This window comes from Mastomys coucha, unplaced genomic scaffold (assembly GCF_008632895.1).
Source record: "Mastomys coucha isolate ucsf_1 unplaced genomic scaffold, UCSF_Mcou_1 pScaffold23, whole genome shotgun sequence".
NCBI lineage: Eukaryota > Metazoa > Chordata > Mammalia > Rodentia > Muridae > Mastomys > Mastomys coucha.
In genome coordinates, this window is record NW_022196906.1 from 108,498,628 (window position 1) to 108,524,880 (window position 26,253).

At 49.9% G+C, this 26,253-nt stretch overlaps 1 protein-coding gene across 2 annotated transcripts in view; it reads right to left on the reverse strand.

Annotated features, from left to right (window-relative positions):
- Window positions 1–1,847: 1,847 nt before the first annotated feature.
- Cmtm7 (CKLF like MARVEL transmembrane domain containing 7) overlaps window positions 1,848–26,253 on the reverse strand; it is a 26,286-nt gene continuing 1,880 nt past the window's right edge. Inside the window, exons 2-5 of one of the 2 annotated variants that reach the window (XM_031344400.1) lie at window positions 9,937–10,110; window positions 8,188–8,286; window positions 3,979–4,060; window positions 1,848–2,367 (exon numbers count right to left, since the gene is read on the reverse strand). In XM_031344400.1, coding sequence (XP_031200260.1) covers window positions 2,354–2,367; window positions 3,979–4,060; window positions 8,188–8,286; window positions 9,937–10,110 — 369 coding nt within the window. In that variant the 3' untranslated portion in view covers window positions 1,848–2,353. Of the gene's footprint in view, window positions 2,368–3,978; window positions 4,120–8,187; window positions 8,287–9,936; window positions 10,111–26,253 lie in introns of those variants that run through there. The other variant, XM_031344402.1, reaches the window with a different exon arrangement.

Here is a 26,253-nt window from a genome sequence, read left to right on the forward strand (position 1 = left end):
CACTGCCTGTGGGCGGCCCTGGCTAACACATACTCCACACATGCACTGCCTGTGGGCGGCCCTGGCTACACATACTTCATACATGCACTGCCTGTCCATACATGCACTGCCTGTCCATACATGGACTGCATGTCTGTAGTCCCACAATTCCTCCTTAGGTTAACAGGACATGAGTCAGCCACATCCAAATCAGGGAGGTGGTGGTGTAGAGCAGGGGCCTGAAGACCCTAAACGTGTAGAAGTTTGTCCCTTGTGTTATCAGACTCTTTGGACCCCTGGAACAAGCAGACTCCAGGTGGGTTTCCCACCTTTGGTCAACGCTCATGAAGGAACCTGGTGGATTCTGCTGTCCTGTCCAGGCTCAGGAGACAGCCAAGCACCACAGTCAGTCTCCTGTTCTCCTGGCTTCCTTCTTCAGTCTTGCAGGCCACACTGCTAGTCTGGCCAAGGTTGGTGGCTTCCGAAGGGCCTCAAAGCCAGCCAGTTCCATCTCTCTGAGTCCCACAGAGCTACTCTTGTAGCAGAGCTTGCTACAGACAGCCTCTCCCTACTTCATTCCCCTCCAGGACCCAGTCAGGCTCAGGGACCACGCTGGCTACAATGGAGGATAGAGGTGGCCCAGTTAGGGCCCCCTCTTCTCAACCTGGAGCTGCTGGCCACAGCCCAGGTGGCCACTACAACGCACTGAGCCTACTCTGTCACTGCTGTTCCCCTCAGCTTCCCTGCCACATGCAGTGAATGCCTCATTGCTTTGGGAGTACTAGCTCCTCGTCCTCCCCTCCCCCTCCCCCTGCCCCTTCGAGGGTTTCTCTGTGTGGCCCTGGCTGTCCTAGAACTCACTCTGTAGACCAAACTGGCCTCGAACTCACAGATCTGCTTGCCTCCACCTCTGTGTGTGTTGGGATCAAAGGCATGCACCACCATGTCTGACTTCACTAATTTCTTATGAGTATCCTGTCTGGTTTTCAGAGTCCCAGGGTGCTCCTGAAAATTACCCCAGATCCCACGTCCTAACTGGAAGGGCATTTAAGGTCCAGGATATAAAAAGCGAAGCTGGGCCGGGTGGTGGTGGCACATGCCTTTAATCCCAGCACTTGGGAGGCAGAGGCAGGTGGATCTCTGAGTTCGAGGCCAACCTGGTCTACAGAGTGAATTCCAGGACAGCCAAGGCTACACAGAGAAACCCTGTCTTGAAAAAAACAAAACAAAACAGAAAAACAAAAAGTGAAGCTGGACGTGGTGGCACACAGCTAGGTTCCCAGTACTTGGGACATGGAGGCTGGAGGACCAGGACTTCAGAGGTCACTTTTGCCTACAAAGCAAGTTCAAGGCCAACCTAAAACTATGTAAGTAAGATGAGAAGTATGTGTGTGACTGGGGATGTAGCTTGGTTAGTAGAGTGGTTGCCTAATATGTATGGAGCCCTGGGTTCCATCCCCAGCACCATGTACAACTGGGTGTCCGAGCACACACCTGTAATCTTAGTACTTGGGAGGTAGAGGCAAGAGAATCAGGAGTTCAAGGTCATTCTCTGCTGCATAGTTTAGTTTGAAGCCACCCTAGTAGGGAGAAAGGGAAATGGGCATTTAGCAAGGAGTCCACATCAAACTGGCATAGAAAGGCCTAGTGTTACATGCAATAAGAAAGCCTGCTGGGCCAGGCAGTGTGGCACATGTCTTTAATTCCAGCACTTGGGAGGCAGAGGCAGGCGGATTTCTGAGTTTGAGGTCAGCCTGGTCTACAGAGTGAGTTTCAGGACAGCCAGGGCTATACAGAGAAACCCTGTCTTGAAAACAACCTCCCCCTCCCCCCCTAAAAATAAGAAAAGAGAAAAAAGAAAGAAAGCCTGCTGTAATTGACATTTTATTAAAAACCATGCAACCTCCAGCCCCCCTTCCCCTCCCCCAGTGACAAAGGCAGAGATAGGGGCAGGAGAGACAGGATGACCACATAATGTCTCTTCTGGCTCCTCACTTAGAATAGAGACTCTCCAAGGCCAGATTGACAGGCCAGATAAATTAGGGTCTGCGGCCTCTGTGAGGACTTTAGGTGGTCTCGGTCTTGAGGGTGTGAAGAAAGGCGTGTCTATGCCGCGGATCCAGAAGTCTCTCCACTGTGCTCAGCGCAGTCCTTGGTACCTGAGTGGTGCTAAAATCCCAGAATGGAGGAATGCCCTCTGCAGCAGACGGTGGAAGGAGGTGTAGATGCTTGATGCCCAGGAGCCCAGGGTCTTGGCAAAGCAGGAAAGGCACAGGCCTGGTCACCTGAACAGTCCACAGCCATGCCCAGGGTCCTGCTGGGGCGAACCTACATCCTGCGGCTCCTTTGGAGGGGACCAGAGGCTGTGGCCTCATCAAGCAGATGCATCTTGAGAGAGAAATGGAGAGTGAGGTTACCTCGCCTCGAATAGAACGCACTCAGAAGCCATGGGCTCCAAATTGTGTGTGTGTGTGGTTTTGTTTGACAGGACTGTAAAGAATATACTCTAATTGTCTTGACCTGAGGGTCTGCCTGCTTCAGCCTCCCACATGCACCACAAACTCCACGCTTTTGCGGATTTTAAAGAACACAACATGCATCGTGTGGTGGTGTACACTTGTCATTTGAGAAGCTGTCGCAAAAGGACTGCCACAAGTTCAAAAAAAAGCCAGTCTGGGTCATACAGGTAGACACTGGCTAATCCACACCCCTGCTCCCAAGAAAACTTAAGGGTGAAAAGCAACCAAGGACGAGTATGAGAGTTAACTCTAATTACAATGCATTCGTTACAGTGGCATCTAGTAACAAAACATTAAGCAGAACCAAAACTCTAAAACTAAGTAGGATCCCATCCCTGGAAAATATGAGAAAGATACTGTCTGAACATTAGACATTGGAAGGAGAAAAAGGCGGGTGTGGTTCTGTCTTTTGAGGCAGGGTTTCACTTTGTAGCCTGCTATCACCAGGCTAGCCTCAAACTCACAGAGATCCACCTGCTTCTGCTTTGATTCCCCAGTGCTGGGATTAAAGGTGTGTGCCACCATGCCCTTCCCTGGTTTTCTTTTCCTTTTTAAATATTTAAAAAAGGTTTCTTTATTTAATGTCTATGAGCACACTGTCACTCTCTTCAGACACACCAGAAGAGGGCACTGGATCCCATTACAGATGGTTGTGAACCACCATGTGGTTGCTGGGAATTGAACTCAGAACCTCTGGAAGAGCAGTCAGTGCTCTTAACCAGACTCCCCACCGCCCCCCTACCGTCCCAGTTTTCTTTATATAAGCATATTTGCATGCTATGTTTTCCAGAGAGGAAGTACTGGGAAGAGATCCCCAGGTACAGTTTCTGGGTGCTGGGCTTATGGCCACACGGGTGACCCTCAGGCGCCTGCAGCAGCAGGTCTGCAACTTCAGACTTACGCTGGGCTTCATAGTGAGACTCTGCTTAAGAAAAAAAGCAAAACAACGAAAACTTTGCCTGCATTTTGTAAGAGTTCTGAGTTTTCTTATTGTCACAGAAAGCTTATTTCAAGAAATGCTGCTTGGGCTGGAGAGCTGGCTCAGCGGTTAAGAGCACTGACTGCTCTTCCAGAGGACCTGAGTTCAATTCCCAGCAACCACATGGTGGCCCACAACCATCTGTAATTGGACCAGATGCCCTCTTCTGGTGTGTCTGAAGACTGCAACAGTGTACTCACATAAAATAAATAAACCTTAAAAAAGAAAAAAGAAAAAAGGAAATGCTTGTATAATCAATCCCAGCACGTGGGAGGTAGAGGGAGAAGGACCAAGAGTTCAAAGTCATGCGTGGTCATACTTGGAGTATCCCAGGGTATTTCCCTGGGCATTTAGAGATGGGTAGGAGGGCAGGGGCCTTAGGCCCCACCCTTCCTCCTTCTGTCCCCTGCCCTCTTGCTCCACTCCAGCTCTTGATGCTGAGCCAAGGACAAGCCCTCCCCTCCACCCCACGGGCCCTGTTTTCTGATGATCCAGGCTTACCTGATGACTGCATTATGCAGGTGATCTTGTAAGACAGCCACAAGCTCGCCAGGCAGAGGAAGCTGGCCAGGAACCCAAAGATCTGTGTCAGGAGAGGGGAGGAAGCTCACAGCCACAAGGCCATCTCTTTGATTTTCTTCTCTGTTCCAGGAAGGAAGCCAGGGAGCCATGTGACCTAGCCACCTAGCCTTCTAGTTGCAGAGGGGAAGTTGAGAGATCCAGCCTCTGGTGCGCTGGTCAGGCCCAGCAGCCAGGTCTGTGGGTCTCTGGCATTGTCCTTATCGATTTAGGTGACTCCAAGGCCTATGCTTGGGTTTATATTTACAACCTAGCTGGGGCAAGCCACTGGGTCTTGATGATCCAGAAGCAATAAAAATGTGAAAGTTGGTACAGTAAAATTTTTTTTTTTCCGAGACAAGGTTTTTCTGTGTAGCCCTGGCTGTCCTGGAACTCACTCTGTAGACCAGGCTGGCTTCAAACTCAGAAATCCACCTGTCTCTGCCTCCCAAGTGCTGGGATTAAAGGCGTGTGCCACTACTGCCTGGCTGGTACAGTAAGTTTTAATTTGGATCTAAAAATTGGAGCCTTCAGAAGATGGACTATAAGGCTAGCAATGTTGGGTCTCATTGGTAGTGCCTTTCTTGTCTCTGTCAGCTTTATAGCCATGTAAGAGCCAAGAACTGAGGCCTTGGAGTTCAGCTTTATGTCTGTGTGTATTTAAATGGTAACAGTAAAAATAAGTTGAGGCCACGCTCCTACCCTTCCCAGGGTCCGTCTAGTGACAGGCTTGAAGAGGGTTGACCTTGACCTGCCAGGGTTCTCAAAGGTGGTTGAGGGAGAGTAATCATCTCCCCCTCCTCCCCCGCCACCCCGTGTATTGGGAACCATGAGACTGGTGGCCCTGTAACCCTCCTTGTGACAGTGTAGTGGAGGTTGAGTAACTACATACCTGCCGGGTTTCTAAGCCTTCAGGCAGCTGACTCCTTGAGCCTACAACTCCCCAAGGCAAGGACGTGCCCCCCGACCCCTGCCCTTGCAGTTTCACAGCTAAACTGGGAGAGGGACAGGAAGCCATCTCCTTTGCTTAAGACCCCAGCATAACAGGGCCATGCACAGGGCCTGACCCCGGGCAGTGGACTCCAGGACTTAAGCTCTGCTAGACTGCTAGTATTGACACTGGATGGTGTGATCCAGGAGCAGCCAGAGGAAGGGTAGATTTCCGGTCAAGTTTGCTATTCTTTTCAAGTCCAGCTCCTCGTTTATAGATTCTCCGCTGTGCCGAGCAACCCATACCCCAGAGACTTTTATTTGGTTCTCTTTGTACAGATTGTCTGAGCCACATAATTAGCCGATTAGAACCAGGCCTTGCCTCCCATTGTCTATTCTGCACAATTAGCACAATACTACAGCCCAGTCCCCAACTGTCTCTACTGCATAATTGAACAGTTTATTATTACATCCATACAGAATGCTAGTCGACTGGACCACAGTGCCTTGTTTGTTTGCTAATCGTCACATGGGCCTGTCATGAACAGGGACCTCATTTTCTGCTATTTTCCTGGCTTCCCTGTGGGGTGATAAATGTTAGCCATTAGGGCTCAGGATCTTGGGCTGACACAGTTTATGTGTGACCTGATTATGAAACCCAGTGGGAATCTCTTCCTGTGTGCCCTGAAACACAGTACGTGTGTCTGTGGTGTGTGTGTATGTGTGTGTGTGTGCACGCTTGTTCCATGCACCATTGGCTGGCAGGTGCCAACCTTCAGGTGTCAGTCACCTGCCTCCTCAGAGGCCACATGGAGCACGAGGGGCACTGTGGAAGGTGCATTGGGCCAGCATTGTTTACAGGCTTGGCCACCCCTCTTGCAGTGATGCTGGGTCCCCATACCATGGACCTTCAGAGCAGGCAGTCTGTCTGAGGGAAATTCCAGGGGCAAACCCACTGACAGGCCACGGTCTGGAGAATTCTGATGATATTTGTAAGTGAAATTCACACAGTCCTTGAAACTAATTTTAAAAGTCTTAGCTCAGGGGGTACACAGCTTGCCAAGCCTGCATCACCATGTCCTGGGCTCCATCCCCAGCACCACACAGACCAGATGTGGTGCTGTGCACCTGAGATCCTAGTAGTGGAGAGCTTCGGTCAGGGGAATCTCCCGTTGAAGGTCACCCTTGGCTACTTACTAAGTTGGAGACCAGCCTGAACCCCAAGACACCAGACCTTAAAACAAACACCACAAAATCTCCTTGCCTGCGTGTCTGTAGCAAATCAGTACTGGACTAACGGCCACTCAGATATGAAGTTACCAAATCATAAGCAGGGCAGAGAGTCAGTCTGAGGGGAACGCCAGGGGCATAAATCATAAATCACAAGCCTCGATGGACCTTTTAGAAATGTTTTAACTACCAACCCAGAGAGTACACGTGGAGGGACTCAAGGCTCCAGCCATATATGTAGCAGAGGATGGCCTTGCGGGACATCAATGAGAGGAGAGGCCCTTGGTCTTGTGAAGGCTCGATGCCCCAGTGTAGGGGAATGCCAGGCCAGGGAAGCGGGAGTGGGTGAGTTAGTGAGGGGGGTGGGGATGGGATAGGGGGTTTTTGGAGGGGAAATGAGGACAGGGGATAAAATTTTGAAATGTGGGCTGGAGAAATGGCTCAGTGGTTAAGAGCACTGACTGCTCTTCCAGAGGTCATGAGTTCAATTCCCAGCAACCACATGGTGGCTCACAACCACCCATAACAAGATCTGACTCTCTCTTCTGGAGTGTCTGCATACATGAAATAAATAAATAAATCTTTAAAAAAAAAATTGAAATGTAGGGCTGGTGAGATGGCTCAGCGGGTAAGAGCACTGACTGCTCTTCTGAAGGTCCTGAGTTCAAATCCCAGCAACCACATGGTGGCTCACAATCACCCGTAATGAGATCTGACACCCTTTTCTGGGGTGTCTGAAGACAGCTACAGTGTACTTACTTATAATAATAAATAAATCTTTCAAAAAGAATTGAAATGTAAATAAAATAATAATAAAATAATGAATACATAAAAATATTTCAGCTATGTATCCATATATGTACATGTATATGCATACTTGGAATGGATGAATGGATGCCCACATCCTGGCTAGCTGGACATGGTATTGGTTCGATCCTTGGAATCTTTTTTAACCTCTGAAAGGGTAAAGGATGCCCTTCCTGGGTCTGAATGCTGTGAAAACTAAAAACGGAGCCCAGGATGGAGCTCAGTTGGTGGAGCACCTGCGTACCATAGAATCAGTTCTCAGCACCACATTAAAGTGGGCATGGATGGAACACACCTATAATCTCAGGACTGGGGAGGTAGAGGCTGGAGGGACAGAAGTTCAAGGTTATTCTCAGCTACATAAAGAATTTGAGATTTGGGCTGGAGAGATGGCTCAGCGGTTAAGAGCACTGACTGTTCTTCCGAAGGTCCTGAGTTCAAATCCCAGCAACCACATGGTGGCTCACAACCATCTATAATGGGATCTGGTGCCCTCTTCTGGTATGTAGGCATCTATGCATGGGAACACTGTATACTAAATAAATAAAATTAAAAAAAAAAGTATTTGAGGTCAGCCTAGGCTACATAAAATTCTGTATAGAATACATAAATTTTTTTTTTTTAAGGAATTTGAGCAGGTGGTGCATTCCTGCAACCCAAACACTCAGGAGGAGGCAGAAGGGAGGCAGATGCATGAGTGTAAGGCCAGCCTGGGCTACGTAGTACATTCTATGCTAGCCTGGGCTACCCAGTAAGACCCCAAAGAAAACAAGAGACAAGGGACTCATGGTAGACTTCAGTGGTTGATCACGGTACCCATCCCTCTAGAAGCAAAAGAGACCCCCCCCCCCCACAATACTTCTCTGCAGTGAAAAGCCAGCCATGAGTAGATAGATACTCAGAGTATGCATGGGGACCGAGACCCACCACGATATAAGCACTGGTTATAAGGGATACAGGTCCAGAACTGCTGTAGCTATTTAAGTCTGTCAACAGCCCCTTAAGTCGGCTTTCCTGGACTCTCTAACATAAGCCCAAGGGTCGGGCTCTTTGGAGAGAGTAGCTGGCTAGATCGAGGGAAGTATGAGCTCTAAGAAGAGAGGCTCCCAATTCAACCCCTTTCCTGGCTCCCCTCAGGAAGACAGGGCTATCTGAAATCTGAATTGGTCGTTAAAAACATCTTACCGCTCCGGCTACCAGGACACTCTGGTTGTAACTCTTGGTGGCTATCACTATGGAGGCGATGAGGAGAAGCAGTGTGCCGATTAAATAGTGCAGAAGTTCCTGGAGGCCGGGGTGAGAGAAGAGAACATGTGGGTGGAGTGAGTGCTCGCTCTGCTGCGGGGGGTGGGAGGGAGAGATAGAGACAGAGAGAGACAGACAGAGAGACAGAGAGAGGGAGAGAGGGAGAGGGAGAGGGGAGAGAGACACGGAGCCCTCCCTCCCTCGGAACTCTTGGACCAGCGGACCGTGTATGTGTCTCACAGGCAAGCAGTGTAGAAAGCTGGGTCAGGAAGAGCCACACTGGAGAAACAGGATGCTGGGCAGGCAATGGAGGGAGACAAAGAAAGGCTTCTCGGATGAGCAGAGTTACTCACTAAGAACTGCCTGGTTCTTAGATCAGTTTGTAGAGTCTTCTGGTCCTATGTTTTTTTGTTTGTTTGGTTTTTGTTTTGTTTTGTTTTGTTTTGTTTTTTGTTTTTCGAGACAGGGTTTCTCTGTGTAGCCCTGGCTGTCCTGGAACTCTGTAGACTAGGCTGGCCTCGAACTCAGAAATCCGTCTGCCTCTGCCTCCCAAGTGCTGGGATTAAAGGCGTGCACCACCACCAGAGCCTCTGGTCCTATGTTTAATCCAGCATAAACCAAAACAGAATAGAACAAACATCAACAGAATACCCTAAAAAGCTAAAAGTGAGAAACCACCAAGTCTAACATCTTTAAAAAATAAAATAAAAGCACTCAACAGATTAGTCTCTCAGTCTGATGAGGGATATCTATGCCCTCATACACGTATGCCCAGCCTCATATCCCGCAAGGAAGACACACTGCCTCCCTTCAGTGCTCACAGAGACGGCCAAGACACCTTCTCCTGCCACTTCTATCCAATGTCCGACCACTCTGGCTAATTCTGTATAAGGCAAGGCAATCATATGGAAGGCATGTAGATTAGCCAGGAAGAAGTGTGCCGTCAGTATTTGCGGATCATGTGATTTGGTACATGGTGGATCCTAAGAAATCTCTGTTAGACTTGACAGAGGGCCTTGCTGGGCAGTGGTGGCGCACGCCTTTAATCCCCCAGCACTTGGGAGGCAGAGGCAGGTGGATCTCTGAGTTTGAGGCCAGCCTGGTTTACAGAGTGAGTTCCAGGACAGCCAGGGCTACACAGAGAAACCCTGTCTCAAACAAAAACAAAAACAAAAACAAAAACTACAAAGAGACAGAGGGCCTTTATGTTTAGGTAGAAATCAAAGTACAAAATTAAGTATATTTGCCGGGTGCTGTAGCACACACACAATCTCTCTGAGTTCAAGGCTAGCCTGGTTTACATAGTAAGACATTTGTCTTCGAAACTTCTGACTTATCTTCTCGGCCTCTGCCAGTGTGTTTCAGCCACTGGGTGTCACCATTGAGCTCTCCCAACCGTGTACCCAGGGGCATAAATCATCACCATCCTCACCAGCTCCTTCTCGCAAGGTTTGCCCTCCTACGCTCCACACACAGCAGATGAATGTTGAGAAGAACTCCGGGCCTCTGAGCCTGGGAAGGGAGCCCGAGAAACCCCTCAGGAGGCAGGCAGAGATGTCTATGAAAGCACCGGAGAGTAGGGGATGAAGCAGCTGAGATGGCTGGAGATGTGGAATGGGCAGACAGGAAGAAACAGGTGGCCATGCTCCAATTCCTGCATTCAACAGCGGGGCCAGGCCTCCCTCTTACCGACAGGGGCCAGCTGATGCAGGTGAGCACACGGTAGAAGCGGAAGAGGTGGACCAGGTAAAAGATGAGGATCATAATCAGGTCGCACATGGTGACGACTTCGAAGAAGCTGTGGGCGCCATAGTCGATCGGAAAGGAGCTTCGCACACAGATGAAGGCAATCAGCAGGGTGACCTATGGCAGATATGGAGATGTTGGTACACGTCTGCCCAGGCACCCAGGAGGAGGAGGGCAAACGGGAAGCCATCTGAACTGTCCCTGTGTCAAGCCTGAATTGATGCGCTGCAACAATCCAGGTTATTCCCACACTAATTGGCTAGGGGGCTTTGAAGGTACCTGCAGGGGACGTCAGGGTGCGCATGTCAGCTAAAATCAAGTCATCTGCTTCAGAGTGCAAAGATAGTAACTCATCCATTGTCCCTGCCAGTGAGTGGACACTGAGTTATTATTGACTGGCATGTGGCATGCATGGTCCAGCTGAAGCACTGAAGAACTCTGCCAGGTAGACAAAAGTCATCCTTTGTTTCATAGAGGGAAACTGAGGCTCACAGAGTTACTAATTAGTCCAACTAGTCCATCTTGTAGGCAGTAACACTGAAATCTGTGTCCATGCGTGTGTGTGTGTGTGTGTGTGTGTGTGACTCATGTGTGGAGGCCAGAAGTTGACATTTCATATCCTCTAAGACAGGTTCCTGATCTTGGAAGCTAAGCAGGGTCGGGCCTGGTTAGTACTTGGATGGGAGACCACCTGGGAATGTTGGGTGCTGTAGGCTTAAAAAAAAAAAGACAGGATCTCTCCATTGAACTTAAAGCTTCCAATTCATGGAGACTGGCTGGCAGTAAATCCAAGGGGTTTCATGTACATGGCCAGCTTTTTTACACGGCTTCCAGGGATCCAAACTCAGGCCCTCCTGCTTGCCTGGCAAGCACTTGACTGAATGAGCCATCTCCTAAGCCCTCACTCTGCTGCATGTGCCCTTCTTCAGGAAAAGCCTACTCCGAGAGAATCTAACCTTCTCGTTAGCCAGTGTGGACCAGCCCAGGAATAGGCACCTTTAGGGGATTTGATTGATTGACTGATTGATTTTTAAAGATTTACTTATTTTATGTAATATGAGTCCACTGTTGCTGTCCTTAGACACACCAGAAGAGGGCATCAGATCCCATTACAGATGGTTGTGAGCCACCATGTGGTTGCTGGGAATTGAACTCGGGACCTCTGGAAGGGCAAGCAGCCGGTGGTCTTAACCGCTGAGCCATCTCTCCAGTCCCCAGGGATTTATTTTTTATTAGTTTTGATTATGTGTGGGTGTATGTGTGTGCAGGCACCCGAGGAAGCCAGGGGCATTGGACCCCCTGTAGCTGGGGTCCGTGATAATTGTGAGCCAGCCGCCTGACACGGGGCTGAGAACCAGACTCGAGTTATCTGATAGAGTAGAGTAGTAAGCACTCTTCATTGCTGAGCCATCTCTCCAGCCCCAGAACAGGCACTCTTAAAACAGGTCCTGGTCTATGGTGGTGCATGCCTTTAATCTTTAACTTGGGAGGCAGACAGATCTCTCTAGCAAAGTAGGTCTACATAGCAAATTCCAAGCCAGCCAGAGCTATATAGTGACATCCTGTCTCTCAAATAAATAAATAAGTAAATAAATAAAAATAAAACAATTGCATGCACACACACACACACACACACACACACACGCACACGCACACGCACACACACACACACATACACACCCATACTTGACATGTTTTGAAAGTAATGCATGAGTTGTTCTGGGTTTTGTGTTTTGACTCTTTGCTTAAAAAGCTGAACTCTTTCAGAGGACAATGTTGGGAACTTGTCAGGAGACATCTGCAGCTGCCTTCAAATGTCTCTTGGCCAGAGACACCACTGCGATGGTCTCAGCTGAACTGCAGCTGATGTAGCAGGAAACCTGAGAGTGACATAACATCCCTGTGGAGGGGACCATTTGAGAACAGCTTGGTAAATCCCCTTCTCTAAGCCACAGCCCTGGGTGGGTGAGAGCCCTGAGCCACCTGCTGCCTGGAGGCCAGGCCTGTAGAGCTGAGCTCTGCTGCAGGCAAATGACGGCCACCAGTGACATTCAGGAGCATCAGGAAGACATGTCGGCCTCCAGCATCCTCTGTTCTCCCCTGGATGCTTCCATAGGAGAAGTGGGACCTAGCACCAAACGCTCTACACCTCCTACTTCATAACATTAAATGTGGCCTCTCCTGGGGCTAGTGAGATGGTTCCATGGATAAAGCTGACTGCTGCCAAGCTTGATGTCCAGAGTTCAGCCCCTTGGACCCACATGGCAGAGAGAGAGAAACAATTCCTATGGGGCTGGCCTCTGGCCTCCACATGCATGCACATGCATGTATAACATGTGCACACAACATACACAGCCACAGAGAAAGGTTGGTCATCATGGCTTTGCTCTAACTGCAGTACACCTCACTTTTCTGTTTTTCCCTTAAGACAGAGGTCTCGTGTAGCCCGGGCTGTCCTGGAACTCACTAAGTAGCCAAGGCTGATCTTGAACTCCTGATCCTCCGGCCTTCACTTCCAGAGCGCCGGGACTGCAGGCTTACACCGCCATGCCTGTTTTACGCAGTGCTAGGGATTGAACCCAGGACTTGCTGCGTGCTAGCCAAGCACTCTACAGACTGAGCTACATCCCTGGCTGCCCCGCACTTTTTACGCCAAGCCACCATCCTGCGGGATCTAGAATGAAATGCTCTGGGATAGTGCAAAGCCATTCCGATTAACCCACTAATGTCTGCCCAGATCAGGGAACATCAGCCAGCCCTGACTCACAGCAAGCAGCACAGGCTCATGACATGCAGGGCTGTCCCTTGAGAGGCCTGTCCAGCCAGCAGTAAGTACTTACTGGGTGTCAGTAGGATTTGTAACTATTTGTTACACAACAGAGCTGACTGAGTTAGCTTCAAGGCCACTCTACCCTTGCTTTTAGGATGGAAACAAGAACACATTTATTTGATAATTATTCACTGAGTACGCATGACATCCCAGTTACAGTCTTTGTTATCCATGATGTAAGATTACACTGAAGCTAAGCTTGGTGGCCCATGCCCTTAATAATGCATAGGCAGAAGGATTGCTTCAAGTTCAGTCAGTGCCACAGAGTGAGCCAAAACTAAAACCAAAACAACAAAAACCATGTAGGAGCTGGGGTGTGTTTGGTTGGCCGAGTCCTTGTCAGTGCTCATAAGACCCTAGGCTCAGTCCTCAACACCTCATAAAACCAGGTGGCACAAGCCTAGTTACAGCCCTGGGGAGTTGGAGGGGCAAGGGCAAGGTTACTGAGTTAGAGAGCAGCCTGAGACTCCATCGAGAAAACCATCAGCTGATGAGATGCACTCGCGTGCAGATGCAGGCCTATGATGGACGCCTTTTCCAGAACCCGTGGAAGAAGTGGAAAAAGAACTGATTCCATGTGCTTGTCCCCTGACCTCCCAAATGTGAGCTGTGGAACACATGCCCATGCACACACATCATACACACATCATACACACACACACACACACACACACACACACACACACACACACACGAATGATAATGATAACATTTTAAAAGCCAAACACCCAAAAAGGCTTCCATTTTGCCAGGGAGTTTGCTCAGGAAGGTTGGACAAATTGCGACCCAGCAGAGCGGCTGGCTGGGGCTGCGGCAGTATCGTGGGGAAATAAATCCTTAGAGAATCTGAGAGGCTAGTCAGTCCCTGTGAGACACCGGGCATCCAGCCTTGGGCAAGTGCCAGAAGTGTGTACCCGCTGAGTCCCACAATGAGGCTGCGGGATGCCTTGATTAAAAACTGAAGCAGCCTGGAGCAGCCTGGAGCCAAGCCTGCGCTAGCCTTAGGAGAGGGAATTGTCCGGGATGAAAAGTGACCAAGCAAGTACACAAGAACGGTGACAGGCCTGTGGCCCGGGGAACAGACGGAAAGCCACTGCTCACCGTGGAGACCAGAAGAGGAGCAGGAAGGGGGGAACGAAGCCGCCTGAAGACAGGCCTTGGGTAAGAAGCTGGGGCTGGGGCCGGGGCCGGGGGCTGGCAAGAGGTTTTAAAGGCTGGAGGCTCTGACTGCCAAGCCTGAGGATCTGAGTCTGATCGCCAGGCCCCACATCTAGAGAATCGCTCCTGTAACAGCCAGTGTGTGTGTGTGTGTGTGTGTGTGTGTGTGTGTGTGTGTGAGAGAGAGAGAGAGAGAGAGAGAGAGAGAGAGAGAGAGAGAGAGAGAGAGAGAGAGAGAGAGAGAGAGAGGGAGGGAGGGAGAGTGAGTCTCGGAGAGATCCAGGTGTGGGGAGGGCAAGGGTCCCTCAAAGCCTTCAGGTGTTTTCAGAGACTCTGCTGCACGGTGACGCAGGAAGCCCCTTGGGTACACAAACACCATTCCATGGGACTGGCCACACAGCACCTCCCCACCCCACCCCCTCAGATTCCTCAGAATTTTTACAACATTTTCAAATTGAGTCCAGGTCCTCCCACACCTCAATCCCGCAGGCCACCTCGTTCATCTGAGGGGGGCAGCTTCCTCTCTGCCTCTAGCTTGTACAGGCCTGTGAAGGAGCAGGAAGCCCGTAAGGACCCCTTACAGGAAAGCAAGATGGGTCTGAGATCTGAGTACTGTCAAAGCACTGTGACATGCACAGTGGAAGGTGGCTCTCTTGGCCCTTGTCTGGGTTCTCACTGGTAAGTCCTGTGGAAACAAAGGCCTCCCTTCAGTGAGGTCCCTACCCACATGACCTCCACTTTATTAAAAATAACCTGGGAAGGCTGACCCTGGCTAGCCCCACAAGCTCCCTTCACAGGCCCTCAGGGTCACTCTGAGGCTGCCTGGTTGCTGTCAAAGCCTCTGGGGGGAATAGACAAAGTTTTTCAGTCTCCACTGGCGGCCTTGCCCCTGGCCTGGAAACCCTGGGAGGCAGTGGGGTGGTCAGTCCTCAATAACGCTTGCACTCATCCACCTAGAAGAGCACATCTCAGGTGAACCAGACATAGGCCAGCAGTCCTCAGGGTGACTGCTGGCGGTGACCTCCGTAAAAGGGCCAGTCAAGGTTGTCATAAACCTTGCTACCAGGAGCAAAGACTTCCTTCTAACCCCCTAACACGGCAAGACAAGAAACAGGTTAAAAACTAAAAAAGCTTTAAAAAAGCAAATCAAAGCACAGAGGAGAAAAGGACCACTCGGAGTGGACTGACCTCGTACGCAAACATCTCAGAAGGAATGGCGGTCAGCTCGGAGTGGACTGACCTCGTACACAAACATCTCAGAAGGAATGGCAGTCAGCTTCAGAGCCCCGGTCCCGACTACATCTGAGCACCTCAGACCCGCAACAGAGCAGGAATGGGAAGGTGGGGCATCTTGGGAATGCACCTCGGCTGGTTTAATAGCTCAAATGATTTGAATCGACACACCAGAGAAACAGACACGAGGGGCAGGCAGCCTAAGTTCTGGTCAACTGATGCAGAAAAAAAAACAGGCAAAAACTTCAATATCCAGCCATGATAAGAAACAAAGCAAAACCCACTCTGTAAGCTAGGATCTAAGGGACTAACCTTAGATTCTCCCCAGAACGGAGAAGCCAGTTCACCAGGCTTCTCCTGATGAACCTGAGTCGAAACCCAGCAATCCAGCCTTTTGGGGGGTGGGTAGGGTGGTGGTAGATATTGACAAACTGATTCTAAAATTTATATGGGAAGGCAAAGTAGGGGTAAACAAAACAGTTTTGCAGATGAACACTATTCAGTTTGAAGGCTGACTGCAAAGACAGTGGTAAACTGTGGGAGTGTGGATTGGGCTGAAGCAGACACACGACACTCCCCGGGACCACAGTCAACTGATGTTTGATTGGACAGAAGTATACAGTGAGAGGCTTGGGGAGATGGCTCAATCAGAGAAGTACATGCTATACAGCTGCAAGGACCTGCGGTCTATCCGAAGCATCCGTGCACACCTGTGATCCCAGTGCTGACGAGGTGGGAGCCCAGCCAGTCAGTCAAGCAGAATTAGTGAGATCCAGACACACGCAAAAGATTCTGCCTCAGAAAATAATACGGTGGGTTGCCTGTGACGGTCGCACGCCTTTAACCCCAGCACTGGGAGGCAGAGGCAGACAGATCTCTGAGTTTGAGGCCAGCCTGGTCTACAGAGTGAGTTTCAGGCTACATAGTGAGACCCTGTCTTAAACTAACCAGGTGGAGAGAGATGGGAGACGGTTATACTGACCTCTTCTGTAAGTAATGCTACAACAAAAGGGAATTTAATGACAAAATGACAGGGCAGAGAATGTAGGTCAGTTGGCACAATGCCCCAGAGTCCATGTTCCGCCTTCATTGCCACATAAACCAAGTGTGATGGTACACACCTCTAATTCAAGAAGTTTTTAGATTGAAGAGGAGACCTGACCACTCCTACTCAGTAATGAGACCACGTGTGATCATGCAGCCCTGGGGCCCAAGCAGGATGTTAGTCGGTTGTGGTGAAGCCTGAGTAAGATAAGGCTCTCAAGTAACATCATCAGTGTTTTTGACTTCCTGTGAGTGACAGGACTATCTGTAACTCACTCTCAACTGGTTCAAAGAGAAGGCTAGCCCTGCCTTCCATCTCCTCTAGAGGCAGGCTAGGATTACAGATGCATGCTCCCGGGTCCTGGGGATTAGAACTCCTGTCTCCAGGCAAGTGCTCTTATCTACTGAGTCATCTCCCCAGGCCTGTAGCTCATCTTTTTTTTTTTTTTTTAAAGATATTAATGTTTTTTATTTTATGTATGTGAGTACACTGTGGCCGTCTTCAGACACACCAGAAGGGGGCATCAGATTCCATTACAGATGGTTGTGAGCCACCATGTGGGGGAATTGAACTCAGGACCTCTGGGAACTGCTCTCTGGTGTTTTCTTTCTTCTTGGGTTCGCAGCAGCCATCTCAAGGTGCAGCTTTCTTGGCAAAGGCCATAATGTACTCCAAGAGGGCTGAGAGATAACTGCCACTCAAAGGGGCTGAGAGATAACTGCCACTCAAAGGGGCTGAGGGCTGGCCACAGCGCCCAGCAGGCTTATTCCTGGGAATGAGGGAAGCCCGCCCAGAAGGAGAGCTATTAGATGCCAACAGCATCCAGTGTTGACTGTTCAGAATCTGGCCGCACTGCATGCCTTTAATGGGCTGCACGAGTCTCTCGTGGCTTCTCTAACAAAAGATCCCCAACACTTCTGAAGCCAGCAGTTGGAAATCTGTATCCCTGGGCAGAAATGAAGGGGGCAGAACCTTGTTCTCTGTGGACTCCAGCCCAATATTCTTTTCCTCCTTCAGCCCTTGTGGCGCCAGGGCTGCCAGCTATGCTAACACACACTCACACTCACGTACACATACACTCATGTATGCACACACGTGCACACACACACACTCATATGTACGCACACACTCACTCACACACACTCACACACACTAGCGCACATGCACACATGTACACATACACACACTCACACACATACACTCACATGCACATGCACACTCACATGCACACACACACACTCACACACACGTTTTCTTTTCTTCTTTCCCCCTCACACTGAGTTTAGTTAGGGCTACTTCCTGAAGCACAGGCAACTTACCAGGGGCTTCAACACTGAGGAAAATCTCTCTTTCCCTTTTCAGAGATCAAATCTGACAGCTCATTTTCAAACACGCCTCAGAGCAGCTGAGGTCCTGCTACAAAGGAACGGGCAAACACCAGGCCGCCTGCTAATGCTGACCAGGCGAGCTATTCCTTCCCACAAACTCTGCTAAATTATCCCACCCCACCCAAACTAGAAGTTTAGAGTGGAAAGTTACAGCTAAGCTTGCCTGCTGAAGTGAGAGAAGCCATTGCGCGTCTCAGAACAGCTGTCACCACTGAGGGTGGCCTTGTGGAACCCCATCAGGACACACGTGCTGTCGTAATTACCTCCTCAATTTTTGAAATTTATTTTATTCACATGAGTGCTTTCCCTGCATGCATGTCTGTGCACCACACCCATACCTAGTGCCTGAGGAGGTGGCGAGCCTCTGTGTCGGGGCTGGGAATTGAACTCGAATCCTTTGCAAGAACAACAGGTGCTCTCTATCACTGAGACCACCCTTCAGTCCTTTTTTATTGCTGTGACGGGACACCTAGACAAAAGCAACTAATAAAAGAAAGCGTTCAGCTGAGGGCATGCGTGCTTGCAGCGTCAGAGGGCGGGTCTATGACATATGCAGCTATGTCATGGCTGGAAGCATGACAGCAGACAGGCAGGCACAGCACTGGAGACCCTACATGGTGAAACCCTACGTGGTGAGACAACAACCACAAGGCCCAGAGTGCGCCAACTAGACTGGTAGGGGCGTCTGAAACCTTAAAGGCCACCCTTAGTGACACACCTCCTCCAACGAGGCCACACCTCCTAATCCTTCCCCAACAGTTCCATCAACCAGGCACTCAGCCTTCAAATAGAAGAGCCTACAGGGGCCATTCTCATTTAGACTACCACATGTGTCCTACTCTAGAGCTCTTTTCTCTACTCAAAGTGTCATGCAGTGAACAGGACACCCTGACCAAGAAGCCTTGGGAAACCAGTGTCACCCCTGGGCATGGTGGCACAAGGTGGGGAGGGAGGAGGATTGGATTGTGAGCCCCAGGCCAGCTGTGGCAACACTGTAAGACCTTTCCTCAAAAGCAAAACCAGCACTGCTCTACAGGCGTGTCTGTGGCCTGGCTAACTTTCCAACTGAAACAGCGGGAGATACAGGGACAGTCCCCACTCTGTCAATCACATCCTGTACTCTAGGACACATTTGCCGATGGTCATGTCCTCAGGTTGTCACAAGGAGTTAAAAATAATGTGGTGAAGGGGCTGGGGAGATGGCTCAGTCGGCACAGTGCTTGCCGCATAAGCCTGAGGGCCAGAGTTTGATCCTCAGCACCCGTGTGAAGAAGCCAGTACTGGCCGTCCACGTTTGTCACCCCGGTGTTGGGGGGGGTGGGGACAGATTCCTGGGACGCACTTGGCGGGTGAGCTCCAGGTTCAGACAGAGAACCTGTCTTAGAAGGTGAACAGTGGGTGGCACATGCACTCGGAAGGCAGAGGCAGGTGGATCTCTAAGCTCGAGGCCAGCCTGGTCTACAGAGCGAGTTCTAGGACAGCCAGGGCTACACAGAGAAACCCTGTCTCCTAAATAAATAAATAAATTTATTTTATTTTATATGTCCTGAGAGCATCTGCACCTCGAGCTTCAGGTGCAGAGGGACACTAGGGAAGGCAGCAGACAAGCCAAGATCACAGACAGGGACACGCAGCAGCTGTGTATACCCACAGAGCATCGGATTCTGTCAGACGTGCCCAACCTGTGGCCAGTGGACCGCATGTGCTCCAGCATAGCTATGAACATGGCTTGACACAAACTACCAACTTACTTAAAACGTTTAGATGATGGTGTGTGTATGTGTGTGTGTGTGTGTGAGAGAGAGAGAGAGAGAGAGAGAGAGAGAGAGAGGGAGATGTTGATTCAATTGTGCAGTTCTCTGCCGCACTAGCGTGTGGCATCTGCCTCAGTGTGGAGTCTGGACACACCTGGCAGAGCCTCTGTGGGAATGAGAAGGACAGGAGGCAGCTCTAGTGGCTTCCACAGAACACAGCAGGGAATCCACAGCTCTCAGCTCCGATTTCTTCCTGCTCAAATGCCCGGATTCCCTCTATCCACCAGGGCATCTCTCTCGCAGCTAGAGACACTGCTATGAACTCATTCCTCCACGCTTTCTGTTCCAGCTGCACTCAGCAGCCCCTCACCTCGGGGACCGCAGGATGTACTTACAAATAATGCCCCATCCCCCATCCTAGGCCATCCACCAGCGCCCGGAAGTCCACCATCACTCAGGATGCACGTACATAAGACTGTGTCTCCCTGGGGTACCCCAAGGCTGTGTCTATCATGTTGGGTAGGCCTGGGGGAGCCTGCTCACCATACACAAAAGCCGCAGGCTTGGTGAGAAAAAGTGCCTTGGTTGGCCCTGGCCAGGTTCAAATGCAGGGGCAGAATTCAATAGGTTTTGTTTTTGTTTTTAACATGGGGAAAGTCATAATTATCTCAATGCTTGTTTATTCAAAAGAAAGGGAGAGAGGAAACCTTAAACAGCCAGGGAGATGGAGAGAGAGTTCAGTGGTTAAGAACACCCACTGCTCTTCCAGAGGACTTGGGTTTGGATTCAAGCATCCACACAATAGCGCACAACTGCCTGTAGCCTGTGACTCCGGTTCCAGGGGACCCGAGGTCCTGCGGTGGTGCACATAAACTCATGCAGGCACTCACACATACACATACATAAAAACAATAAAATAAATTTAAAAAGACTCACACAGCCAGGGGCTAGGGAAGACCGCTCAGTTGGTAAAGCGCCTGCCTGCTAATCAAATAGCACTCACAACTCTCTTATGCTTGTAATCTTGCACTCTGGAGGTGGAGGAAGGGGGGTTCAAAAGGTCAAGCTTATCTTTAGGTACATAGCAAGCCTGAGGCTTGATACATGAAACCCTGACTCAAAAAACAAAAACAAAAACAAAACAAAACAAAAAAACCTTAGGTTCTGGACTCTGACGTGGCCCAGTCATGGCTTCCAGGGCATGGATGGATGACGTAGCTCCTCAGTTTCCCTACTCATCCGTGAACAAGGGCGTGGAACATAACCTCCTAAGGCACTGAGAGTTTAGCAAGGAAGCAGGAGAAAGCGCCCAGCTCAGCAGCTCGGACTCAGCCCATCATTAGTTAACCGCCATGTTTCTACAGTGGAGTGGGGAAAGCTTTCATTTGTTTGTTTTTGCTTCTTCATAAGCAAGATGGGAGTTGCAGCCAGCTGCTCAGGGAGGTGGGAATGAAAGCCCCGAGGCCCTGCTGCAGGTTCTCATCTCCCCTGCTTCCTGTCTTCCGTCCATCCCCGCAGGAAGAAAGAGCTTCCACAGAGTCTCATGGCTGTCCTTTCAGAGCGCCAGAAAGTGCTGATGCACCACAGATCTCAGCCTTGCTAACTGCCAGCAGGAGCCAGGGGACCTGCTGTCTGATGGAGGCTGGGCCTCGCAGCTACACATACCCCATGTGGAGTGGAGTGGGTGAGCAGGCGTGTTCTTGTTCTCTCACTTCTGGGAGTCCCTCAGGCTCCCAGCTGGGTCCAGGCTCTGTAGAGCCCAGAATGCCTTCACTGGCCTGTGAGAGATGCAGGGAGTGTAGCCAGCCAGGGAGCAGCCAGGCTAGTGAAAGGGCACAGCAGCTGGCTGGCAGGTCAGAGGGGGCAACCAGGGTGGAGGTTGGCCAGTGGCACAGGAGGTAGGCAGATGGCAGGGAGGAAACAGATGCACTGCCACTGGACCAGGCAGGAAACCAGGGCAGGGGGAGACGGAGAGAGGCCTTCTCTAATAAGCAGAATCTGAAAGACTACACTGGTAACCGGGTGCCACTCCCAGCATAAGCAGGGAGGCCCTAGAGGTCTCTGGGACCCACTAGATTGTTTAAAACCAAAAGAAAATCTGTGGGTCTGTTGGCACCCAAGAGGTCCAACCACAGGCACCATAGGGGACCCCACATCCTTTCCCCTATGCAGCCCTGTGGCCTGGTGCACCCTCTTCTTCCAGGTGGTGTTATCTCACCTCTGGCTGGTGGTTCCCAGCACCGCATCACCTGGCTCTTCAGGAGGACATGAAATCTCCTACTTGTGGGGCTCTGCCTTCTAGAACTTTCCACAGTCACCATCAACATCAATTAAATACAGGAACATTTCAAAGCACGACTGACTAGCTAGTCGCCGTTCCTTTTCCAGAATGCCAGGCGCCAAATCCATGATTAAAATTATGATTACTAGTCTACTTGTCACCTTGAAATTTGTGGACAAGCCATTAATGTGTAGACACTGAAAATCTCGAGGCCAGAAGTACAGATTAGGTTTAGATGTGTGTGTGCATGTGCATATGTGAGTTCATGTGGATACACAAACACACACACACACACACACACACACACACACACACACACACACACACGAAATAAATAATATTTTAAAAGTCTAGTAAAGTCAGGGCATGATGGTGTTGCCTTTAATCCCAGCACTCAGGAGGCAGGGGCAGGTGGATCTCTGTTGAGTTTGAGGCCAGTCTAAAACATTGTTCAATGCCACCCATCTCCAACGGGCACAAAGCTCTTGGTTTCTCTCTCTGCAGAAGGCAGGCAGATGAACTATTGATAGATCCTGATATACTATAGATCCTGATGAACTGTTGGCACATTTGTTCAACAAGACTTCTCTACAAGGAAGGGCACTATGGCCCTGTGTTCCACAAACAGGCCTGGAAGCCAGAGAACTTGAAGGTAAGGCAGGGGGAGAAGCTGTAATGTGAATCACAGTGCCTCCATGCCTGGCTGCAAACCTCAGTAGGAAAAAACCCAAAACTGCAGATGGGCCTGCAGGGGCATCCCGTCATCTCAGCACCCTGGAGGTGGAGGCAAGAGGATCATGAGTTCAAGATCATCCTCAGCTACATGGTGAAGTCTCGGTGCTTGAGATGCTGCCTTGAAGGGGGGCTAGGGGCCAAGGGGTGGAGTCGGCAGAGGGGTTGCCTCACACTCCATCACAGACTTGATTTAACCCCATATCACTCATGTAAAAGGCCAGGCACAGTGACAAGCACTGGGGAGGTGGGCCAGCCCTCTAGTCTAATTGGCAAGCTATAGGTCACAGTGTGGAACCCTGGCCAAGGCTGGACATCTAAGGACAGCTCCTAATGACACTGGAGACTGACTTCTGGTCCATACACACACACACAAAAGTTCCTGCACACATAAACACCCAGGAACAAACATACACAGATAAGCACTCCACAGAGATTTAAAAGCCATACAGCAAGTAACATTCGGTAAGCCAGAAAGAAGCCAGCACCTTTGAGTTTTGTTGTAAAACACCAAAACTGTATGTATCTTCCACAAAGCCCTGAGGAGTTTCTCTTTCTTACTGATGTTAGAGGAGAGAGGATGGGAGAGTGCTTTCTTCTTTGTGTTCTGAATGGCATGCACAATGAACAAATCACTTTTATTAGGAAGAATAAAACACATGCAACAGACAGATGTGAGCTGCCAGATGTGGGTGCTGGGAATCGAACTCGAGACCTCAGGAAGAGTAGCCAGTGCTCTTAACCACCAAGCCATCTCTCCAGCCTTGTTATCAATTTTTAAGATTTGCTTTAGTTTTCAGCAGAAAGTAACTTCCCGTCATCTGGTTAGGAGTGGGTTAGGAGGGTGCAGAACCTCAGCTGTGCGTTTCTTTGCTGCCTTTTGGTCTCTGTGTCTGGAGCTGGAAAATGAGGTCTCACACTTGGATGAGGTCTCAGTAGACTTTTAACTATAATAACAAAAGATTCCAGGGATACTACTCTATCTTTGTTTATTTTGCTCTTTTTGAGACAGTCTTACTATGTAGCCTTGGATAGCCTGGAGCTTGCTATGTAGACCAGTCTGGCCTCGAACTCTGAGATCCACACGCTGGAAGCACTGAAGCTCAAGGTATGTAGACCCCATGCCTCCCTCCCATTAGGCAGGGTCTGTCTTAGTCCAGTCTGGTCTTGGACTCTGTGTAGCCATGCATGATCCTGAACTTCTGATCCTCCTGCCTCCACCTCCAGAGTAGCTAGGATGACAGGTCTGCACACCACTCCTAGTTCAGAGCTGTCCTCTGATGCACACACCATTTGTCCCCTTCCAGCTCTGGCTGGCCCCATGGAGGACACCCAGGTAATACCAGAAGACTGACTGGCCCATCAGCCTACACTCTGGGCAGGTGGGTGTCCCATGCCTGGAGGCTGTCCAAAGTGTTCTTTGCTCCCCCCTCCCCTCCAAAAAAAACCCTGCCTCTGTAAGTTTTTTTTTCTTCTAATGGCTGAGTCTTAACTCCCATCTCAAGTGTGAAGTCCAGCCAGTGGCTCTTAGTAGCATCTCAACGGTTGTCTAACCATCAACCACAACTTTTAACCGTTTCAGTCACTACCCCGAACCTCACACCCATCACCAGTCACTTCCAACTTCCTTCTGCCCCGCCCCGGCCCGCCCCAAGCAGCTACCGATTTTCGTCCATGTCTATGAATTTGCCTATTTTCAATACTTCATCTGACCAGAATCATAGAACATGATCTTTTGGTGGGTGGCTTTGCCCCTCCCACTTAGCACAGTGTTTCCAAAGCTCACATGGAGTGCCATCACTCAGTATCCTTCCCCATTCTTTTTCTGTAAAATAACTCATCAAATGTAGCACTTTTTGTTTCTGTTATTAATTCACACACCATTTGGTTTGGTAGGTTGTCTGTGGTTTCTAGTTTCTGGCTATTGTGAACAATGAAAATGAATAAATATGTGTAAGTATATTTTCGCTTCTCCTAGGCTAGCAGGAGTGCTGGTTCTGTAGCTCCTATTTTATGTGCCTGTGTGTGTGTGTATACGTGTGTGGTGTGTGTATGCGTGTGTGGTGTGTGTATGTGTGTGGGGGTGTACGTAATGTTTGTGTATGGTGTGTGTGTGTGTGATGTGTGTGTGTGTATGGTATGTGTGTGTGTGTGTATGGTATGTGTGTGTGTGATGTGTGTGTGTGTGGTATGTGTGTGTGTGATGTGTGTGTCACAGATTCAAGTCTCCATGCTTGTGTGGCATAACTCCTGAGCTAGTGCAGGCTGTCCCTACAGTGGCTACATTGTTTCATGCTCCTATATTTAGTGAACGTCCCAGAGTTCCAGCCTCTTTACTCCTGCCCCTAAGCCATTTGTGATCTGTCCTTTTGATTTTCATCAATGTCAAGTGTGTGATCTTGCCTCACCCTGGTTTCGGTTTCTCTGAATCATTAGCAAGTTCAGACTCTGCCAGAATTATGAGTGTTCTGGGGGATGCAAGGTGCGGACACCTGTGGGAAGCAGATGAGTGTTCTGGGGGATGCAAGGTGGGGACACCTGTGGGAAGCAGATGAGTGTTCTGGGGGATGCAAGGTGCGGACACCTGTGGGAAGCAGACTTGAGCGGCCGCCCCTGGCTGTGTGGCTTTTGGCGCTCATACTATCTTAAGGCAGTTTCCTTACTAGTCAAAGACACAACTCTCTCCATTCCTTAAAAACATTTAGTGAGATGATCTAGTCATGGTGTAGAGTATGCTGTTCCTGCGCATTGTTGAGAGCAATACATGGCTTTAAAAAAAAAAAAAAGCCAGGAGAGGCAGCACAGATCTTTAATCCCAGCACTCAGGAGACAGAGGCAGGCAGACTTCTGAGTTCAAGGCCAGCCTGGTCTACAGAGGTGTTTTAGGACAGACAGAGAAACCCTGTCTGATTGGATAAAAACCAAACAAATAAACAAAAACACGCCTTAAACAGCGATCAAGGCGCTGAGGAAGGTGTGAGCACAGGGCGGCAGGAATCACGCCTGGAGAAGAGGCACATCGAGCACAGGGACTCACACCAGACTGGGTTTCTTCTTGACCTCTGGTCTCCTCAAGTAACATGCTCAGATAGTAGCTGTCTCTGTGTCTCTGTGTCTCTGTGTCTGTCTCTGTCTCTCTCTCTCTCTCTCTCTCTCTCCTATGTAGCTCAGGCTGGTCTGGAATTAAGTAGATGAGAATGACTTTGAACCTAAGTCTCCTACCTCTACCACCTGAGTTCTGAGATTAAAGGCAGGATCCACCATCATACCCCATCTTATGGGGTGCTGGCGACAAAGCACAGGGCTCCATGCATTCTGATCCAGCACTCCAGCAATTGAGCTACAGCCCCGGCCTTGGCCTTTGCCATCTTCTAATTTTTAAATTATGTCTGTATATCTGTGTGGGGGTAGGTGCGTGTGAGTGCAGCTGCCAGAGGGAGCCAAAGGCATCGGATCTCCCTGGAGTTATAGAGCCGTCTGAAGTGGGTGCTGGGAATTGAACTTGGGTCCTCTGGAATAGCAGTACAAGGTCTTAACCACTGAGCCATCTTTCCAACCCCAACCTTTCTGGTTCTTAAGGTAACCAAGATGAAAAAAATCTCTTGGTCAGAACAAGCTAAAAACACTTCACACGAAGCCCAGAACCAGAGGTCTGTATGTCACTGAGCCATAGGCAAATTGAGATAGTGGCCCCAGAGGGGTGGTCCGAGGGGTGCTCTGAGGGGTGCTCACAGCATCTGCTTCAGATCAGAATAAGCAGAGGATTCTAACAGTGAAGATCCCAGTCAGAACTTCAGGGCAGAGCATGGGCCAACCAGGGCCAAGCTTGCGGGGGGGGG